The sequence below is a fragment of the Lagopus muta genome, chromosome 1 (assembly GCF_023343835.1).
Source record: "Lagopus muta isolate bLagMut1 chromosome 1, bLagMut1 primary, whole genome shotgun sequence".
NCBI classification, from domain to species: Eukaryota; Metazoa; Chordata; class Aves; order Galliformes; family Phasianidae; genus Lagopus; species Lagopus muta.
In genome coordinates, this window is record NC_064433.1 from 48,222,083 (window position 1) to 48,238,403 (window position 16,321).

At 36.9% G+C, this 16,321-nt stretch overlaps 1 protein-coding gene across 2 annotated transcripts in view; it reads left to right on the plus strand.

Moving 5' to 3' along the window:
* Window positions 1-16,321, plus strand: part of TTC26 (tetratricopeptide repeat domain 26) — a 43,884-nt gene that overhangs the window by 12,124 nt on the left and 15,439 nt on the right. For both annotated transcript variants that reach the window (XM_048945047.1, XM_048945055.1), the window contains 8 exons: window positions 2,776-2,825; window positions 4,188-4,333; window positions 5,327-5,498; window positions 5,911-5,985; window positions 7,135-7,237; window positions 9,156-9,211; window positions 11,037-11,090; window positions 11,457-11,520. In XM_048945047.1, the coding sequence (XP_048801004.1) occupies window positions 2,776-2,825; window positions 4,188-4,333; window positions 5,327-5,498; window positions 5,911-5,985; window positions 7,135-7,237; window positions 9,156-9,211; window positions 11,037-11,090; window positions 11,457-11,520 (720 nt within the window). The remainder of the gene's footprint in view (window positions 1-2,775; window positions 2,826-4,187; window positions 4,334-5,326; window positions 5,499-5,910; window positions 5,986-7,134; window positions 7,238-9,155; window positions 9,212-11,036; window positions 11,091-11,456; window positions 11,521-16,321) is intronic.

The following is a 16,321-nucleotide window of genomic DNA, read 5'->3' on the forward strand; positions in this document are numbered from 1 at the left end:
GAAGCCTTCTCATCCCTGTTCCACCTTTACCCCTCGCAGCTGTGGCAGTTTCAGATGTATTCTACACCTGTTAGCATGTGAAGTGCTCTATAGATCCATGTCAATAGGTCTATAGTCCCTGAAACATCAGCACTGATAATTACAAAAATTCTAATATAGAGATATTGTTGCATTTGTTAGGTGGAAAGAGATATGTCCAGTCCGACTATCTCAGTGATTTCTTCCATACAAGGCCAGTACTAGACACACGAGCAGGGCCTAATTTATCACAGTGCAGCACTGTCATCCCTAGATTTCTAAATGCTGATACAAATAGACAAACAAAACAAAAAAGAAAGCGGTTTTCTTGAAAAAATAGGACAGGAAAAGAAATTTGTACTTTCTTGTGGCATTGATAGGTCAATGACAATGACATTTGATAACAGAGAGTAGTAAAAGAGCAAGTCTAGCGTTTCTCAAAAGATGGTTCTTTGATGATGAGGCACTTTCACCCCTTCCTGCCCCAGTGATTAACAGCAGCTTTATTTAATATGTATTATTTGATTGTATCTGGAAATTAATCTGACTTTGTTCATAGGTTTCTCAAAAAACAAATTCAGCACAGGGAAAAAGTGCTGTTATTGAATGTTTCCACAGTTCTGCTTATAATGTCAACAGGGCGACATTTTTTGTTGTTGTTTTTGACCCTCCTCTTCCTTGCCTGACATCATGTAAAAAGGTTGAATTTTAAAGAATAAAAGGTGGATTCTATCAGGTAATACTGTATCTTACGAAGTGGGAGGTTTTTTCCTATTCCATATGTGTAAGCAAACCATCAGAACTTGGGTTTCAGCTTTTGCCTGGTTTTAGGCATAGAATAACGTGGACTAACCCTCCAGCTCTTGCCAACTAGTGGATAACAATTTCAATGCCAGATCAAATGCCAGATGTGTGAGTGCAGCACTACCGTCATTGGTTGACCAGTGAAACAATAATTCCTCAGTTTAGGTTCTCGAGGGAATACTGCTTGCAAGTCACTTACAGAGGAATTCATGCTAAAGCCTACTAAAAAAAACATGAAACCTATGCAAAAAAAGGAACGTTGGTGTCTTTGTTCGCTGGACTGTGGTTATACAATATGTTATTTTCAGTGTAAATCCCACAAATTGTCCTGCTTGTATTTCTGGAGTCTTTGATGACCAAATGTTTTGAATGGCAAAGAGTGGTTGCTGTTGGTTGAAGTTTTGCATGAAAGCACATGTGGGGTCCATGTACAGCAGTCCATGACTGCGATGTCAATAACAACACAGTACTGATTGCAGATCAGAAAGGCTTTTCTTTCTTTTATTAGGTCAATGAGAATTCCTTAGTAGATCCTAGACTGAAGACCATGTAGCTTTCTACCTACTTGATCCTTGGATAGTAATACTTGGCGAGATATTTTGGTTTTGTGAGATCTCTTGTTCCACCTTTTCCTTTTGGTACTCCTCTATTCTAGAAAGTCTGTAGAGAGAAAATGTGCTGTCTTTTTTTTTTTCTAGACACGGCTGTTGAGAGTACACAGAGTTTTACAGTGCCCGTCTGATGACAGTGGCCTGGTTCGTTTTTGGCATTACAGTTTCCTTATTATAAGAGTAGAGAAAAAGTAAGAAGTATGGAAATCTGTCCCTAAATTGCCATTTAAAATAAATCTAATTTATTGCTAGAAATTTCCATCTTTGAGAGGGAAGAGAAAGAGGTTTTGGTGGTTTGAGCTCTCTTTCATGGTTTAGGATGTCAGAAGAATTGTAGTGTTGTGTTACAGGCCACTGCTTTGCTAACTCTGCATTTTCTTGGCCCTGTAAACACAGTAAGTAATTCTGTTCTTTGTAAAAATTCCATGTAAATCCTGGGTTGCCAGCTGGTTGGTCTGAGCAAAAATGAGAGTGCTCATTAGCTGAGTAGGCTGAAGAAAACACAGGAAACAAGGAAAGGCTTTTTGGAAGATTGCTCCCAAAAGAAGTTAATAGCTTGTTGACTAAGAACCTTCTCAATCTCAGTGAACAAGGCTCTCTGTAGTCACTTAAATCTCTGCAGTTAACAGTTTGTGCATGTGAAATGTGTTAAATGCAATTCCTAATCCTGTTAGAGCCAGAAGTTTAGAGGACTTGAGTGGCTTTAGAAAGACACTCTTCTCTCTTCATGTCTTGGTTTGAATCTTATCTGCTCCCTGTACAGGCGTACATTAATGTACATCTGAGTGCATTAATGTGCCTTTTATTCCTCTGGACTGAAGAAATATTAGAACTATGTATGATATCATCACATAAACAAATGGTAGCAGCACTGGAATTTGCAGTATACTGAAAGTTGACAAGATTCCTAGAAATATGAATCACAGTTTACTTCAAATATTGCACACTGTGAAAAGAACCTTGATTATGAGCTTGTCGCTGCTTTTTTTAATTCTATGAGAGAGGGCCTGCATGGCATCAGAAAAAAAAACACACTTTAACAAGAAGGACCAGCAGAGAAATGGTAGTGCAGTTATTCACAGTTTTAAGACTCATGGAAGGAAGAGGCCAATCAGAAAGTATTTTCAGCAGGGATTTCGAAAGACATGGACAGGGAGTGAAGATGGGAAGCAGGAAGGCTTTAAAACCAATTAAAATTGCTGAAGTGAAGTACAGTGAAGAACTGTATTTGGGCTAGTTAATGAAAAATACATGCGTATGCATGTCTGTTGAGAAAGTTAAAATAAAAGCTGGATGTCCTGAATTGTTCTTTGCAGAAATACTTACTGAATTTTCCTTTCAGCACCTAAGAGTCGTCTTCAGAACCGTTTACTCTTTCACCTGGCACATAAGGTACAATGTCCTTTCTTCACTCGTGCTTTGCTTTGTTTTCTTTTCAATTTGGTAATTTGTAATGTGTTCTGGCAATCTGGGCAAATAATTAAAATGTCTGTGTTGGAAGGAGAACAAAGATTTTCTGCAACCACTCTCCTGTAATAAACTGTGGTGGAGAAAGCAAGTGTGAAAACCAGATCTTGGAATGGATGCCCTCAGCAAGTATCTACAAAAAGCCTTACCAACCAGCTTCATGCAAGTCGTACAATAAGAACCTGGTGGTATTTTTTATTATGAAGGAGCTGAGACTTTGAACAGAATCAGAAATGCCTACTCCACTGTTTTCTTTTTCTTTGAAGTTACCGAAGTTTCCTAATTTGCAGCTGTACTAAGCAGTTTGAGCAAGAAGGCTCATAAGGTATTTCTGATCCTCATAAGTCATTCACTGTCCAAAAAGTAATCATGTTTATGGCATCAGACTTAATTAAATTTCAACAACAGTTAAATGACTGTTTCAGTTACCACCTGTGGCTGTCTTCCCTTCCATTTGCTTTTGTACCATCCTTCCTGTATGATACCCAGCCAGTATTGTGCTACTGGAGAGACTGAGTTTGGGGCAAAATAAAATACAAGTCCTGCATGCTAGCTTTGATGCTAGATTCTCTTCCTTAAATTTCTGTTGGTTTAGAAGAGTAATCTTAAAATGTTTCTACACCAGTACTTAAAAGATGTCCATGATAAAAAGCACTGGAATAACTGTTTTGAGTAAAATAATTGCTGGATAGCCTCAACTTTATTACTTACACAAGTACAAGCTGATTGTTGAACTCTGTTGCTTTCTTATACCCTAGTGCATTTGTTCTGTGCTCGACAGCAATTTCAAAAATCAGTGCTTTAACAGGAACTTTGAAAGAACGATGAAGGAGAATTTGCTAGTGTTGTAAAGAGGTGTTGTGAAAGTTAGTGCTTGAGTGTTGGCAGGACTTCCATTTTTCTGCTATCCCTGAGAAATAAGATTTCTTTTGTTAATAGAAAAAAAAGTGCCAAATTGAATAGTAAATTAAATCCGGCATTGCAGAATTATATTTGTGAAATAACTTAATTGATTAATTAAGCTCTCTTATCCAGCAAGGCGCATGATGTGTAATTGTGTCTGAATCACAACTTAAAGGAAAGCTCATGCTTAATTTATCTGTTTACAACTGGTCTGCTTCTTAATGTTTGGCTTTCTTCACTGTTCAAATTAACTTTGAAGTAACATCCAGATGTTAAAAATGAATCACTTGCTGCTTGCCAGCAAGGACAAAACTAATCCAGCATATTAACTTAAAATGTATTTCTCATTGAACTCTTCTGAGAATGTCTCACTTTCTGTTCTAGTTCAGTGATGAGAAGAAACTGATGAGCTCTCACCAAAATCTGCAAGACATTACAGAGGATCAGCTTAGCTTGGCATCTATCCACTACATGCGGTCCCACTACCAAGAAGCTATTGATATCTACAAATGCATTCTTCTTGAAAATCGGTGGGCATTTCTACTCTAAGCCTTACTTTGGTGTCTCTGATATTGTTGTAATTGAATTACAGTTCTGATGATCAGTCTGGTGAGCCTTGCTTTTGATCACTGATTTCTGCTTCACCTGTTACCCTTTCTAAGAAGCGGATCAGCTCTCAGTGGTTATCTAGAAAGCTCTTTGCATTTCTTTAAGTATTATGTTTTTTCTATCACATTCATCTTCTTAGTTCATAATTTGAAAAGGAACAAAATGAATTCTTAAGCGGCTGGAAAAGCAGTTTGGTAGAATCGAAATTGCAACCCCATAATACGTAGCTGTCTTTTGGCACTGTCTCTTCTTGAGTGCATTAGAGAAAGCTGAGTGTCCTTCTTAATGTACATATGTAATTTAATGCTCAGGAAAGAGTTCTTGAAATTCTAAATCTGTAGAAGCAATCATGCAAAGCTAAGCGAGAAACCTTTGTAACAATTATCTTTTTACTTACTGTTACCACAAATATCTGTCTTATTTCTGTGCCTAGTTCTTCTGTTTGCATAGCTTGCAGTAGCCTGTTTAGTTTTCTTTAATAAATAAATAAATAGTATTTCTAAGATAATAGAACATGTTGAATCTGTTGAAATGTTTTCAAAGTTTTAAATGCATATAAATGTTTTCACACATATTGCACAGAAAATCCTATTCTGCCAGGACAAAAGTTCTTATTTTCTATGGATTTCCTCAGTGTGAATTACCACATTTTTAAAGACTTGCTAGCCAACAATTTTGTCAGTTATTGTGTTGGAATAGCTGCCATTGAAAAAAACTCATGCATGTCTGTTAATGGATCTGTGCAACTTATATCATGAACTAGAGATATAAAGATGCCTAACAAGTATTTAGAAATCCCAAATTTGATGTGTTTGTTGAAGACATAGGGCTTCATCACTGATTTTAATATTCTGTAATAGAACTATCTGTTGGATTGAAATGTTGTCTTAAATGCTCTTTTTTCCTTTGTGCAGGGAGTACTTGGCTCTGAATGTGTATGTGGCTCTATGCTATTATAAACTGGATTACTATGATGTATCACAAGAAGTGCTAGCTGTTTATCTTCAGCAAGTTCCTGACAGCACCATTGCTCTTAACCTCAAGGCTTGTAACCATTTCCGACTATACAACGGAAAGGCTGCTGAGGTATCTATTTGACAGCCCTTCAGTTTGCCTTCATTTTAGTTCAAGACATCCCTTAGGCATTTCTTTTCCTTGTTATCTTTCGTAGTCAGTAATCGTGTTGATAATGGCCTAGTACCACATCATTGTGTCCTCTTAGGAGTTTAACCTACTTCAGTTATTCTAGCGTTAAGCCATCTGTACACATGGGTGCACGCACAGTGGTTCTACTGTTTTCCTGGTCCACTTTTGACCTTACGTCTGTGGATTATTCAATTTGTAAAAATAGTCATATAAACGTGGGAAGGCACAACTTTTCCATTGACCCAGCACTGGTGGAGATGTTTCTGTCAGTTCTGGGACAAATATGAACCTCCATTGATGTCTCTGTGCTTTTTTGTGTGTTATTAAACTTTTTGAGTATATGTAATTCCAGGCAGAACTCAAGAACTTGACGGACAGTGCCTCGTCATCTTTTGAGTTTGGGAAGGAGCTCATTAAACATAATCTGGTAAGTAATGTGCTTCTTGAGTTTCGTGGGGTCTGCAGTCGTTTGTAGAACTTTTTTTTGAACACTTATGAAAGGGAATATTTTGGGATCTGCAAACATCTGAATCTCTGCTGCCCTATAAGTCCTATTCCAGAAAACTGGCCTGTATAATCAATGTGCCATCAAGTTTATTGCTGGTGCTTTTTTTACCCTGGCATTTTCTTTGACAGTTTGAGACTGTATCACAAAAATAATAATGTTGTTGCTGTTACACAGAAGGCATATTAAAATAATTCATAGCCTGTAAGAATAACCTAGCAAGATATTTTGTAGAGACTAGTCAACTAGGGTAGTATAGAAACAAAGCAGAATGCATGACCTTGAACTGTCAACTCAATGTTGTCTACAATTGACTACGATGTCAGTGGAATTAAGATAACTCAGGAAAATGGTCTTTATCAAAACAGTACTTGACAAGCAGTGCATGGGGAAAAAGATACCGACACAAGCCAAAATATTTATGCATTCTGCAGTAGAAGAGTCACTGAGTACCTGTTAATGCTCCCTACAATGGTATTATTACTTTGCTGAACAATTGTTAATAGCTATTATTTATCAGGCAGTCGTTGATCACAAAACCTAACAGTGATTTCAGATTGGACTTTATAAGTTAAAATTCTTTATTGTGAATGTTGGTCTTTTTGCCAGGAGTCTATTGAGTCAGTATATTAGAGTTGTATTTTTTTTTTCTGGAGGAACTGTCATGTAACACTGAAGTATAAAGCACTGAATCCTTTATAGATCTAATTGCATTCTAAACAATTCTATAATACTTATCCTATTTTTTTCTCAAATGCATAATCATAAGGAAACTAATTTTGTACTTGTTCTCACTTTTGTTCTGGGCCATATTCTTCAAAACATTTGGTATGTAATGTGTCACAGCTTTCAGCTGCTAAAACCTGAGATCAGTCAATCTCTGCTGATGAATTATGTACTTAAATGTTCTTTAGAACAAAGGTTGTGATACATATAATTTTATTGTTATATTAAAGCAGGAATTACACTAAAGACAGTACTGTTGACCTCTTCTTACTGTTAACATAGGAATTAAAGAATCATAACGAAGATTATAATAAACAGTTATCAATATGCTGCTTTTATTTGCAGGTGGTGTTCCGAGGGGGAGAAGGAGCTTTGCAGGTGCTGCCTCCTCTGGTTGATGTTATTCCTGAGGCAAGACTGAATCTTGTGATTTACTATCTCCGGCAAGGTAAATATGCCTTCCTCTGGCTCTCTCATTGCTTCAGGGATGATTTTTATTTATCTGCTCTCAACTGATCACTCCCAAAAATGCTTTTTATTTTGCAGCACTGTGTAATATATTTCCTTTTCAGTATCTCTGAGAAATAGTGATGTAAACAAATTCCCACAGCTTGTAGAGAAGGGCTGTAATTGTATGCCTTCAAATAAATCTATTTCCACATAGAATTGGGGGTTCTTGGGTTTGTAGAGATGGCTGGCTGTGACAATATTATAGGGACTGTGTCAAAAGACCTTGCTGAAGTCAAGCATGTGCTCCTATTTCCTTATCCATACAAGTAGGTATCCATTGGTTCAGTCGGTATGCTTTGACATTTGTAACTCTGCATTTGCTGCTCCTGGCAAACATTGTGTCCATTATTATCGTAATCAACATGATTGAAAGCAGTACTAGTATTATTATCAATTATATTATTATTAACAACATTATTGAAGAAGATATGCTTCAACTTGATCTCTACTTATACAGAAGCAAAGCAAATTTGTGTCAGTTAAAAAACAGTCCATTTACTCATGTGCTGCCAAACTTGCAATAATTTCAGTCAAGTTCCGTTCTTTGTTATTCAAATAACATGCATACTGATAAAGGAATGCTATAGAGTTAGGATAGAAATGTGCTTATGCTATGTCTTCATTTAAAAATCTGCATAGTGCAGCAGAATCGGTCAAGAACACTCCCAATCACTCGAACCATCTCTCCAAAATTTACAAGGTTTCTGATAAAGGCGTGCTTTGAAGTGGAGAGACTGAAGCACAGATGTGCTTCCCATTTTCTTCTGTTTAAGGTAGTGAGTTTTAGGGTATTGGGCCAGGAATTCCAATCTTAATTTCCTATATTTGTTAGGGAATTCTTCAGAGCCCAAAGAGCAGAATTCTGTGCTGATGGTCCACACTGATCAGAAAGCAGGGCTGCTGTAGTTTCTTTCTCTCCTCATGCCCTGCCGACAAACTCGAATGGCAATCTTGTCTCTTGCTTTGTGCCAACATTGATGAGCTACACTAGTCAAAGAAGAAACCCAAAAACCTATTTCTAGTTTTTTTATAAAAAGTGATTGCTTTTGTATAGTATGTACTGGCTTACTATGTGGCTGCTCTAGGGAATGGGTAGAAAAGCAGCGTTGTTGGGCAGGGATGAATTGGAGCTCGAGATCTCCAATGCATATTGCCTTAAGTCACCCTGGAGTACTGTCACCGTGCTGTCTGGATGGTATGTACTGTTCAAAAGGAAGCTTTGTTTGATAAGGTTTATTCTTATAAGCAGCTGGTATAATGCTGTATTGACAACGTTTTGTCAGTTCAAAGGGCATCTTCATAAGATTTAGGATATTTTCAGTTACTATTTCTCAGGAAGATCCAAAGTTGCCTATTGAATCCAAACTTTACATTTAAACTTCTATGCTAGTGGTGTTTTTGCTTGTTAAAAGTAGGATCAGGTAAGAGGTGCTGGACAGATTTTGAAATATTGATAAGAAAAAATGAAGTTTCTCTTCAGAAACATCTTACCTTATCCTGCATATGGAATAAATAAATATGAAAAGAGATACAACAAGAAAGTAATGGATTTATTATCTTGACCTTGTACTGTTGGAAAGTCAGCCACTAGATTATGAACAAGGAACCGAGTCATCTCTAGTAGGAAAACTGTAGTAATAAAGAAGCTATTACTCACACCATGTTTGTTATTCGAGTTCTAGGAAACCATCACCATTGTGATATAAATTCACAGTGATTTATAGGTACCTTTCTCTTCCTGTCTAAATGCTTTATTTCTTCATCTGTGACTATAGGGGAATGTTGTAGAGGATGAGTGATTTGTTCTAATACAACATGCCATGATTTGTCATGCATTCTAACATCTGGTATTTCAGATGATGTGCAGGAAGCTTATAACCTGATTAAAGACTTGGAACCTACAGCTCCACAGGTAATTGGAAAATGATGTCATGGTACATAGACAGGCTATAAATTAGTGTGAATTCTGCCACATACAAAACCGGTATCCTGCAGATAGCTTGCTCCATTCCCATCCTTAAAACTCTCATATTTTATCCTTTTATCAGTGATAGATTTAAGAGTCATCCATAGAATATTATATATACATAGATGAGTACCTAGCACGTTTAGTACTATACTGCCCAGGGTCGATTGAAAATGCAACTCTTTGTGCAGATTTGATTCTAGGGAGCTGACCATTACTGTACAGATGAAAGCTCTCTTCCAACTACAGCTGCTTGTCACTTCTCCCTCGGTGGTGGTTATCACCATCCCTCAAGATCTGCTAGCTCAGACACTCGTGTGGTTTGTCCTGAAGCCATTTCAATAAAAATGAGCCAGATTCGATTCAACGTGTTAAATAATAGGTCTCTTCTAATCCCATCTCACTTTGGCTGCCATGAGTGAAAACTGAAATATCCCTTGACTGCTACTGTCATTTTCTTTTGTGGCTGTTCCAGCATCTCCAGTCTCTGATTTATTCCTCTTTGCAGTTGAGTTTCCAAAGATCACATAACTGGGCATGAAAGAGACCTTTCACGAGTGTGTGTGAGGGATGGATGGAGAGAGGGAGGGGGGAAACATTAAAAACAGATCTGGTAATTCTGTGCTGAGGAGTGCCTTCTGCTGTTTCTTTTTGCTTTCTAGTTCTTGCATTTTTCAGTATACTTAATACTTAAGCAGCTATATATGCCCTCCTTAAACAGTTTTATACCAATATTGCTTCTCTGGCCCCTATTTTCTCCCTGCATTTTCCCCATATACAAGCTTATATGTATACCACGATATCACCCACTTGATACATTTTAAATTGAGAATCTTTGTGGATTTTTTTCTCCATTTTCTCATCCACACTCGGAAGGAACTCCCCATTAAGACTGCAAAACTACACGTATAGTTCTGTAGTTCACCTATAGTTCTTATCAAATTTCTTCTTTGTCATGGAGTCTATAGGATTTAATTTTGCATCTGTAGGAGTTGATGTACTGAAATGATTACTTAGCATCCTGGCTATTACCGTCAGATTGTTTCCTTACATTTTGTTCATCTTTACAGTCTTTTTTTTTTCCTCCTTTCCTGTGTTTATATCTGAGGGATCTATCCAAGAGTATCAGGAGAACCTACTACAACACATTTATAGCTAGAACGCTGGATTATAAGATTTAAACAAGACAAATGAATCTGTTACATGCTAAGAAAATCTTGCTCAGTGAGAATAGAACTGCCTTTGTAGCTCAGAGTATAGATTACTCTGTTCTAGTTCCTAATTTCAGTAGAGCAGTATGAGCACAAATCTCTTGACATTTTTACCCTGATGAGAAACACTGCCTTTTGGAGCATGGGTGCTGGTGGTGATGGTTAACCAGTGTGTGTATTAGGCGTTGGATCCTTGCATTAGTGGAACAATATTGCACTTGATTATTAGCCAAGTGGTGGTGAAGAGGGCTTAATACTATGTTATGTTATGGTGTAACTTCTGGTATATAATCTTTGAATATTAAATCTTATCAGGAAACACTCTACCTCTTTGCAGCCCAAATATTTAGCAGAAGTGACCAGCTAACAAGTAGTATAGATTTTTGGGAGGTGACTGTGATGCTGTACCGAAACACTTGCTCTGGTAATAACCAGCTATCAGTTAAACTGGCTGGGGATAGAGTTAACTTTAGAAAGAAAAATATGTGCGAGAACACTGTTCTAGGTCTCCTGAAATCTTCATGTTGCCTTTTTTGATCCTCTTTATTCTTCTTTTCCAGGAGTATATCCTCAAAGGAGTGGTAAATGCGGCTCTTGGACAAGAAATGGATTCAGTGAGTTAAATCCACGTGGTTCTCCAGCTTCTTCAACAGTAGGATATGAACAGATCTGTAGGGACTGGAACAGAGTGAAAATCATCTGACATTTACATTGCAGGATCTCTGAGTCTCTTCATATTACTCCATACAGTTCTTAAGCCATAATGAATAAACTGCAAGTTTCTGTTACTAGTCCTGAAAGTAAATCAAGCTAAAGCTGACTTCCCTGTCATGCTTCCAAATTCTGTTTGCTTTTATACTATTCCAGTGTATCTAGACCTGTACAGTGGCATAATTTACCTTTTCTGGTTTTACTTCAACCCCAGTTTGCCTGCATGTTGTTCTTCATTTCGCCTAGTTGAATTTTTTTTCCTCTCCTAGAGAGATCATCTGAAAATTGCTCAGCAGTTCTTCCAGTTGGTGGGTGAATCAGCCAGTGAATGTGGTACGTTTGAAATGCTCTTTCTCTATTATGTAATCCCTCTTATGATGGTATATGTTTGTATTTCATATCCTCATCTAAATGCTGACCATTAGCTTGACTAGTGGTAGGCATTTTGTTGCTATAATGTGGAAGTTTAATTTATGGTTTAAAATAAAAATTACAAGTTTAAATTAGAAGGCTCCATTTATTCCAAAACTTTGGCCAGAATTCAACTGGAAAAGAGGCTATACTTCAAACTGCCAGTCTTCACTTAGAGATTCCGTAGCACCTTGTCTTATATTCGTAGTCTTCTTTGTAGAAACAGGACAGCAACATAACTAAATGTGTCTCATGGAAAAAAAAGCTGGCAGAAAAGAGCACATAGTTCAAATAATTCCTCCTTTAAATGCAAAATAGTGCAGGTTTTGTATCCTCAAATGAATGCTGCACAGAGGACAACAAACTGTAAGAGTTCAACTGAGATAGCAGAAAGCATACACATGAAAATCAAATAAGTGGGTTTTTTTTACAAATATTAAATGTTTTTAAAATAGATGAGTAAAGTGGAATGCCTGTTTTTAGAAGAGCTTGTAAACCTAAAATCATTTTTAAACATGATAGGAAGAAGGTAACATACAGCATATTGTTCACATTTAATTTGCAGTAGGGCATTACAAAATAGATGATGCCATGAAGAAATGTTTCTAAGCAATAAAGAAACCTTGTCTGAAATAAAGTAAATGTGTTTTCTTTATCGGTGAGTAACATAAACCTGTTTATGCTCAGATAATATGAGATGCATAGTGCTGACCAGAGTAGATGGCAGCAGTGGCTGGCATGTTAAAGAAGTTAGAGATTTTATTTAGCTAGATAATTAAATAATAGTTCAAATTCTGTTCTGCCTGTGCTAGCCTGGTAAATGACATAGCATGAAACAGAAGAAAAATTTGGAATGACAACTTTTCTTCTTTCTTAGAAAGAGAGCACACAAATGAACAGGTGATTCCTGACCAATGCAGAGATTATTGCATAGAACTTGATTTGAAATATTATGATCAAAATTCAATTCTGTTATAGTAATCTGAGTATAATCAAATTCAAAATCCATTTGCTAACAAAAACCTCAAGTATTTCTCCAGTACTAAATTTCAAGTAGGGAAGCTACATAACATTTCACTGCAAGTTTTCTGTTTCAAATGAGAAGCAGTAGTGAAAGGGATAAAACAAAGCTGATAAGAACACTTGAAAGAACCTTTTTTCTTCCTAAATAAAGAGTTCATATTCATAATTAATTAGCTGTAGGAGACAAACAAAAGCATGTCTAGGTTTGCCAGTGGTACAAAATTACTCATAGCAGGAGCTTCCACAATGATGAAAGCTGTGGAAGAATATATGAAGCTGGGTAGTAATATGCAAATTAAATTTAGCTTTGATAAATGCTAAGTATTACTTATTGGGGATAAGAGCTTTAACTATGTTTTCAAAATTGTAAGAAGCACTAGAAAAAACTGAAGAGACTCTTAGGAACTGATGAGGAAAGAGAGAACAAAATAGAAGTAATTACTGTGTAATTGTACACAGTTGTAGTTCCATTTCTTGAATATTGTCTGCAATTCTGATTCTTACATTTCCAATCAGTATGGTAGAACAAGAAAGTATACATAAGCCCAACAAGGATAAAAGAAAGGAGACAGATTGTTGAACAAGAGGAGATAAACTAAGAGGATACAGAGCCTGCAAAAGTGATGACTGAGTTTATTACGCTCGTGATACAGAACATTGTAAATCCATAGCGAAGATGTATAGAGAAGAATTAGTTACTCTGCCATCCAAAGCTTAAAGAGCAGTGAAATAAATCATCAGCAAGATAGTTAAAAACAAGCAGCACAAATTGCTTTTTCACATAAGGCAACTTCTTAGGTATCGAATCGTGCAAGAACTAAAAGGTATGAGGAACATCATAAAGGAAAAGTACATCGGCTGTTGCAAAATTCTCAGTTGCAGTTAAGAAGTCTGTCAGAGCAGATTGTTGGAAGTTGGGAAAAGCTTCAAAGGAAGTAGCACTGTTTACCAAATCATATCTTGTATGTGAAATCAGAACATATTCTTTCTATAGCCATGTATTCCTACTACACAAACTTCTGAACGAGACAGACTTTGGAATCCATCCAATATGATCATTTTTATGATCTTACGTTGCTTAGCATATTAACCATTACGTTGTATATTTTGGTCATTTTTAATATGCTGTCTTTGTCTAGCAGCATTTTGAAATGGAGAACAGAATTCTCACCTGTTTGTACACTTGGGCTTCTAGCCAGCCAGGCTATTCAAGCATGTAAGTCACGCTTCAGCACTTCCCGCTGCCGATCTAGCAAAGAGTTAGAACCACCAGATAGTCTGTTTGAGATCTTCATCAAGTTACTTAGCTGCTTTGCAGACTACAAAGGAAAAGAAGGTTGTGCTGATTACAGTGAGGAAATCCAGTGCTTTTTCTTTCCTTGGAACTGGACCTGCAAGGCTCTCGACTTTTTGCTTGGGTTATCAAACAGTGCATGTACTGAAGCAAAGATTTGTGGTGAGGCAGGGGTTGGCCTTTTCTCCCATGTAGCTAGCAGTAGGACTAGAGGGAATGGCCTGGAGTTGCACAGTTGTGCCAGGGGGGATTCAAGTCAGGAAACACTAATTCTCCAAAGGAGTGGTCATGCACTGGAATGGGCTGCCCAGAGAGGTGGTGGAGTCAACAATCCTGGAGATGTTCAAGGAACATTTGGATGTTGTACTGAGGAACATGGTTTAGTGGAAAATACTGGTGATAGGTGGACAGTTGGGCTGGGCTGGATGATCTTAGAGGTCTTTTCCAACCTTGGCAATTTTATGATTCTTTGTGGAATATTTTCTCAAAACAACTTCCTGTGTTTCTGACTTGCTCTTGTTAACTGTAGAAATTCCATGACTAGATGAAGAGAAAAGCAGTAAAAAGTTAGTTTATGAAGAATACAGTGTTATGTGTTTGCAAGGTCATTTGAAGTCAGCAATTGAATCTGTTATTTTTAATTACATTTGTGACACAGAAATTTGAGAAACAGAGCAAGCAGAGTCCTTTTCAGTGTGAGGTAAAATTCTTAGATTTATGAGAAGTTATGTAATAGAAGAGGAGTGGGGACATCCAAAAGCAAAAAATCAGGAAGCACTTAAAGCATAGCAGTCAGTACTTGACTGTTAGATACAATAAATAACACTCAGAACAGCAGCTCTGTTTTACTATTTAATAAAGAATTTGTAATCCTGAGTGACTCCTGAAATAGAATTGCCATAATGAAAGGGGATATAACTGGATTTTTGCAGGTAATTCCCATGCTCTAAGCGATCTAATTGCAGTGTCTCAACTTGATAGAAAACAGAACCAGGATCGTATTTCTGAAATAATTTAAGGAGAAAAATGTGAGAGAGGGATATCAGTGAAAGTAAATGAGCATTAAAATTTCCATTAAATACAGTGTTTGTGGTGCTGGACATAAGTCTTACCAACTACCATATTTACACTGCCAACACAATGGAGAATAGCACCCCATTTGTTTTCTGTGGTCCTCTTATGACCAAGGCACCTCTGCTGTTAAGTGGAAAGAAGGAAGTATTTCATCTGGGCTTGGTGTAGTCTTTTACTTGTTTGGGTTTTGTTTGTTTTTTTTTCATTACAAGTATATGGGGGATAATGTGCTGGGATAATAGAATTTCTTGCCACAGTGTGGATATGAGACTAGATACTAAAACTTAGACATCTCCCATACATGGGGAAAAAAATGCATGGTTCTATTAACTCCTTATTAGTGGAAAATATATTTGCAGTTCTAAGTCTTTCAATGTTCATTTGCATTTTCTTGGATTTTTTTTAAATTACTGAGAATTTGAGCCTCAAAAATTGAGTGTGACAGGAAGAAGTGGATTCTTGAGTTACTTTCATTCTCATTACAAAGAGAAAAAAATTAGAGAGACACTGAGAAAAAAGTGTTTATCTTAATGTTCTGTCCAGGCATATATTTATCACGGTGTGTATGCCTGCACGTGGAAAAAGGCTGACAAGTTTATGGGCCAATTTCTGCTGCCAGATGAACACTGTTTAAATAACTGAATGATTTCCTTAAATTGGTGATCTGAAGGATGTCGTTCAGCCATCATTGATAGGGATTACCATCTCTTTATGGAAATGAAAGGCATGCAAGCCCAGTATCTCCTCGTGCAACAAGATAAAAAATAAGAATATTTTGCTTTCCTTTGCAATACATTTTGAGATCTTCTATAATGCTTTCTAGCAATAATTAGTACCTTACCTCAGAAAGCAAAATTTACAGTGGAATTCTAGTGGAATGCTATGTTTAGTGCTGTCTTGCAGTCAAGGTATTGTTCTTCAGATGCAATTTTCTAGTGTGGATGGATTGATGATAACTTACCTAAAAGAGCAATTACTTCAGGGCTGTTGGTAATCTTAGGATTTTAGTTTCTGTCACTTCACCAACCACTACAGAACAGCACGCTCTCTAACGACCTTGGAATATTGCCTTCGTGGCTGCTACTTGCATCCATCCATCTCTGACCACTTTCTACGGGCTGAGTCTAAGGAAAAAAAAATTGTTCTAGTAAATTCTTAAAAAAAGATCCTACTGGCACTCATTTGCTCTTATCTGCCCAGCTTATTTATGACATTATCACTTGTGAGCAATGTAGTAACCCAACTGCGTGAAAATTAACATTCTTGCTGTATTTTAACTTGTGCATGTATTGAAACTTTTTGGTAATGTTCTTGGTGTCTGAAGTTTGCTCT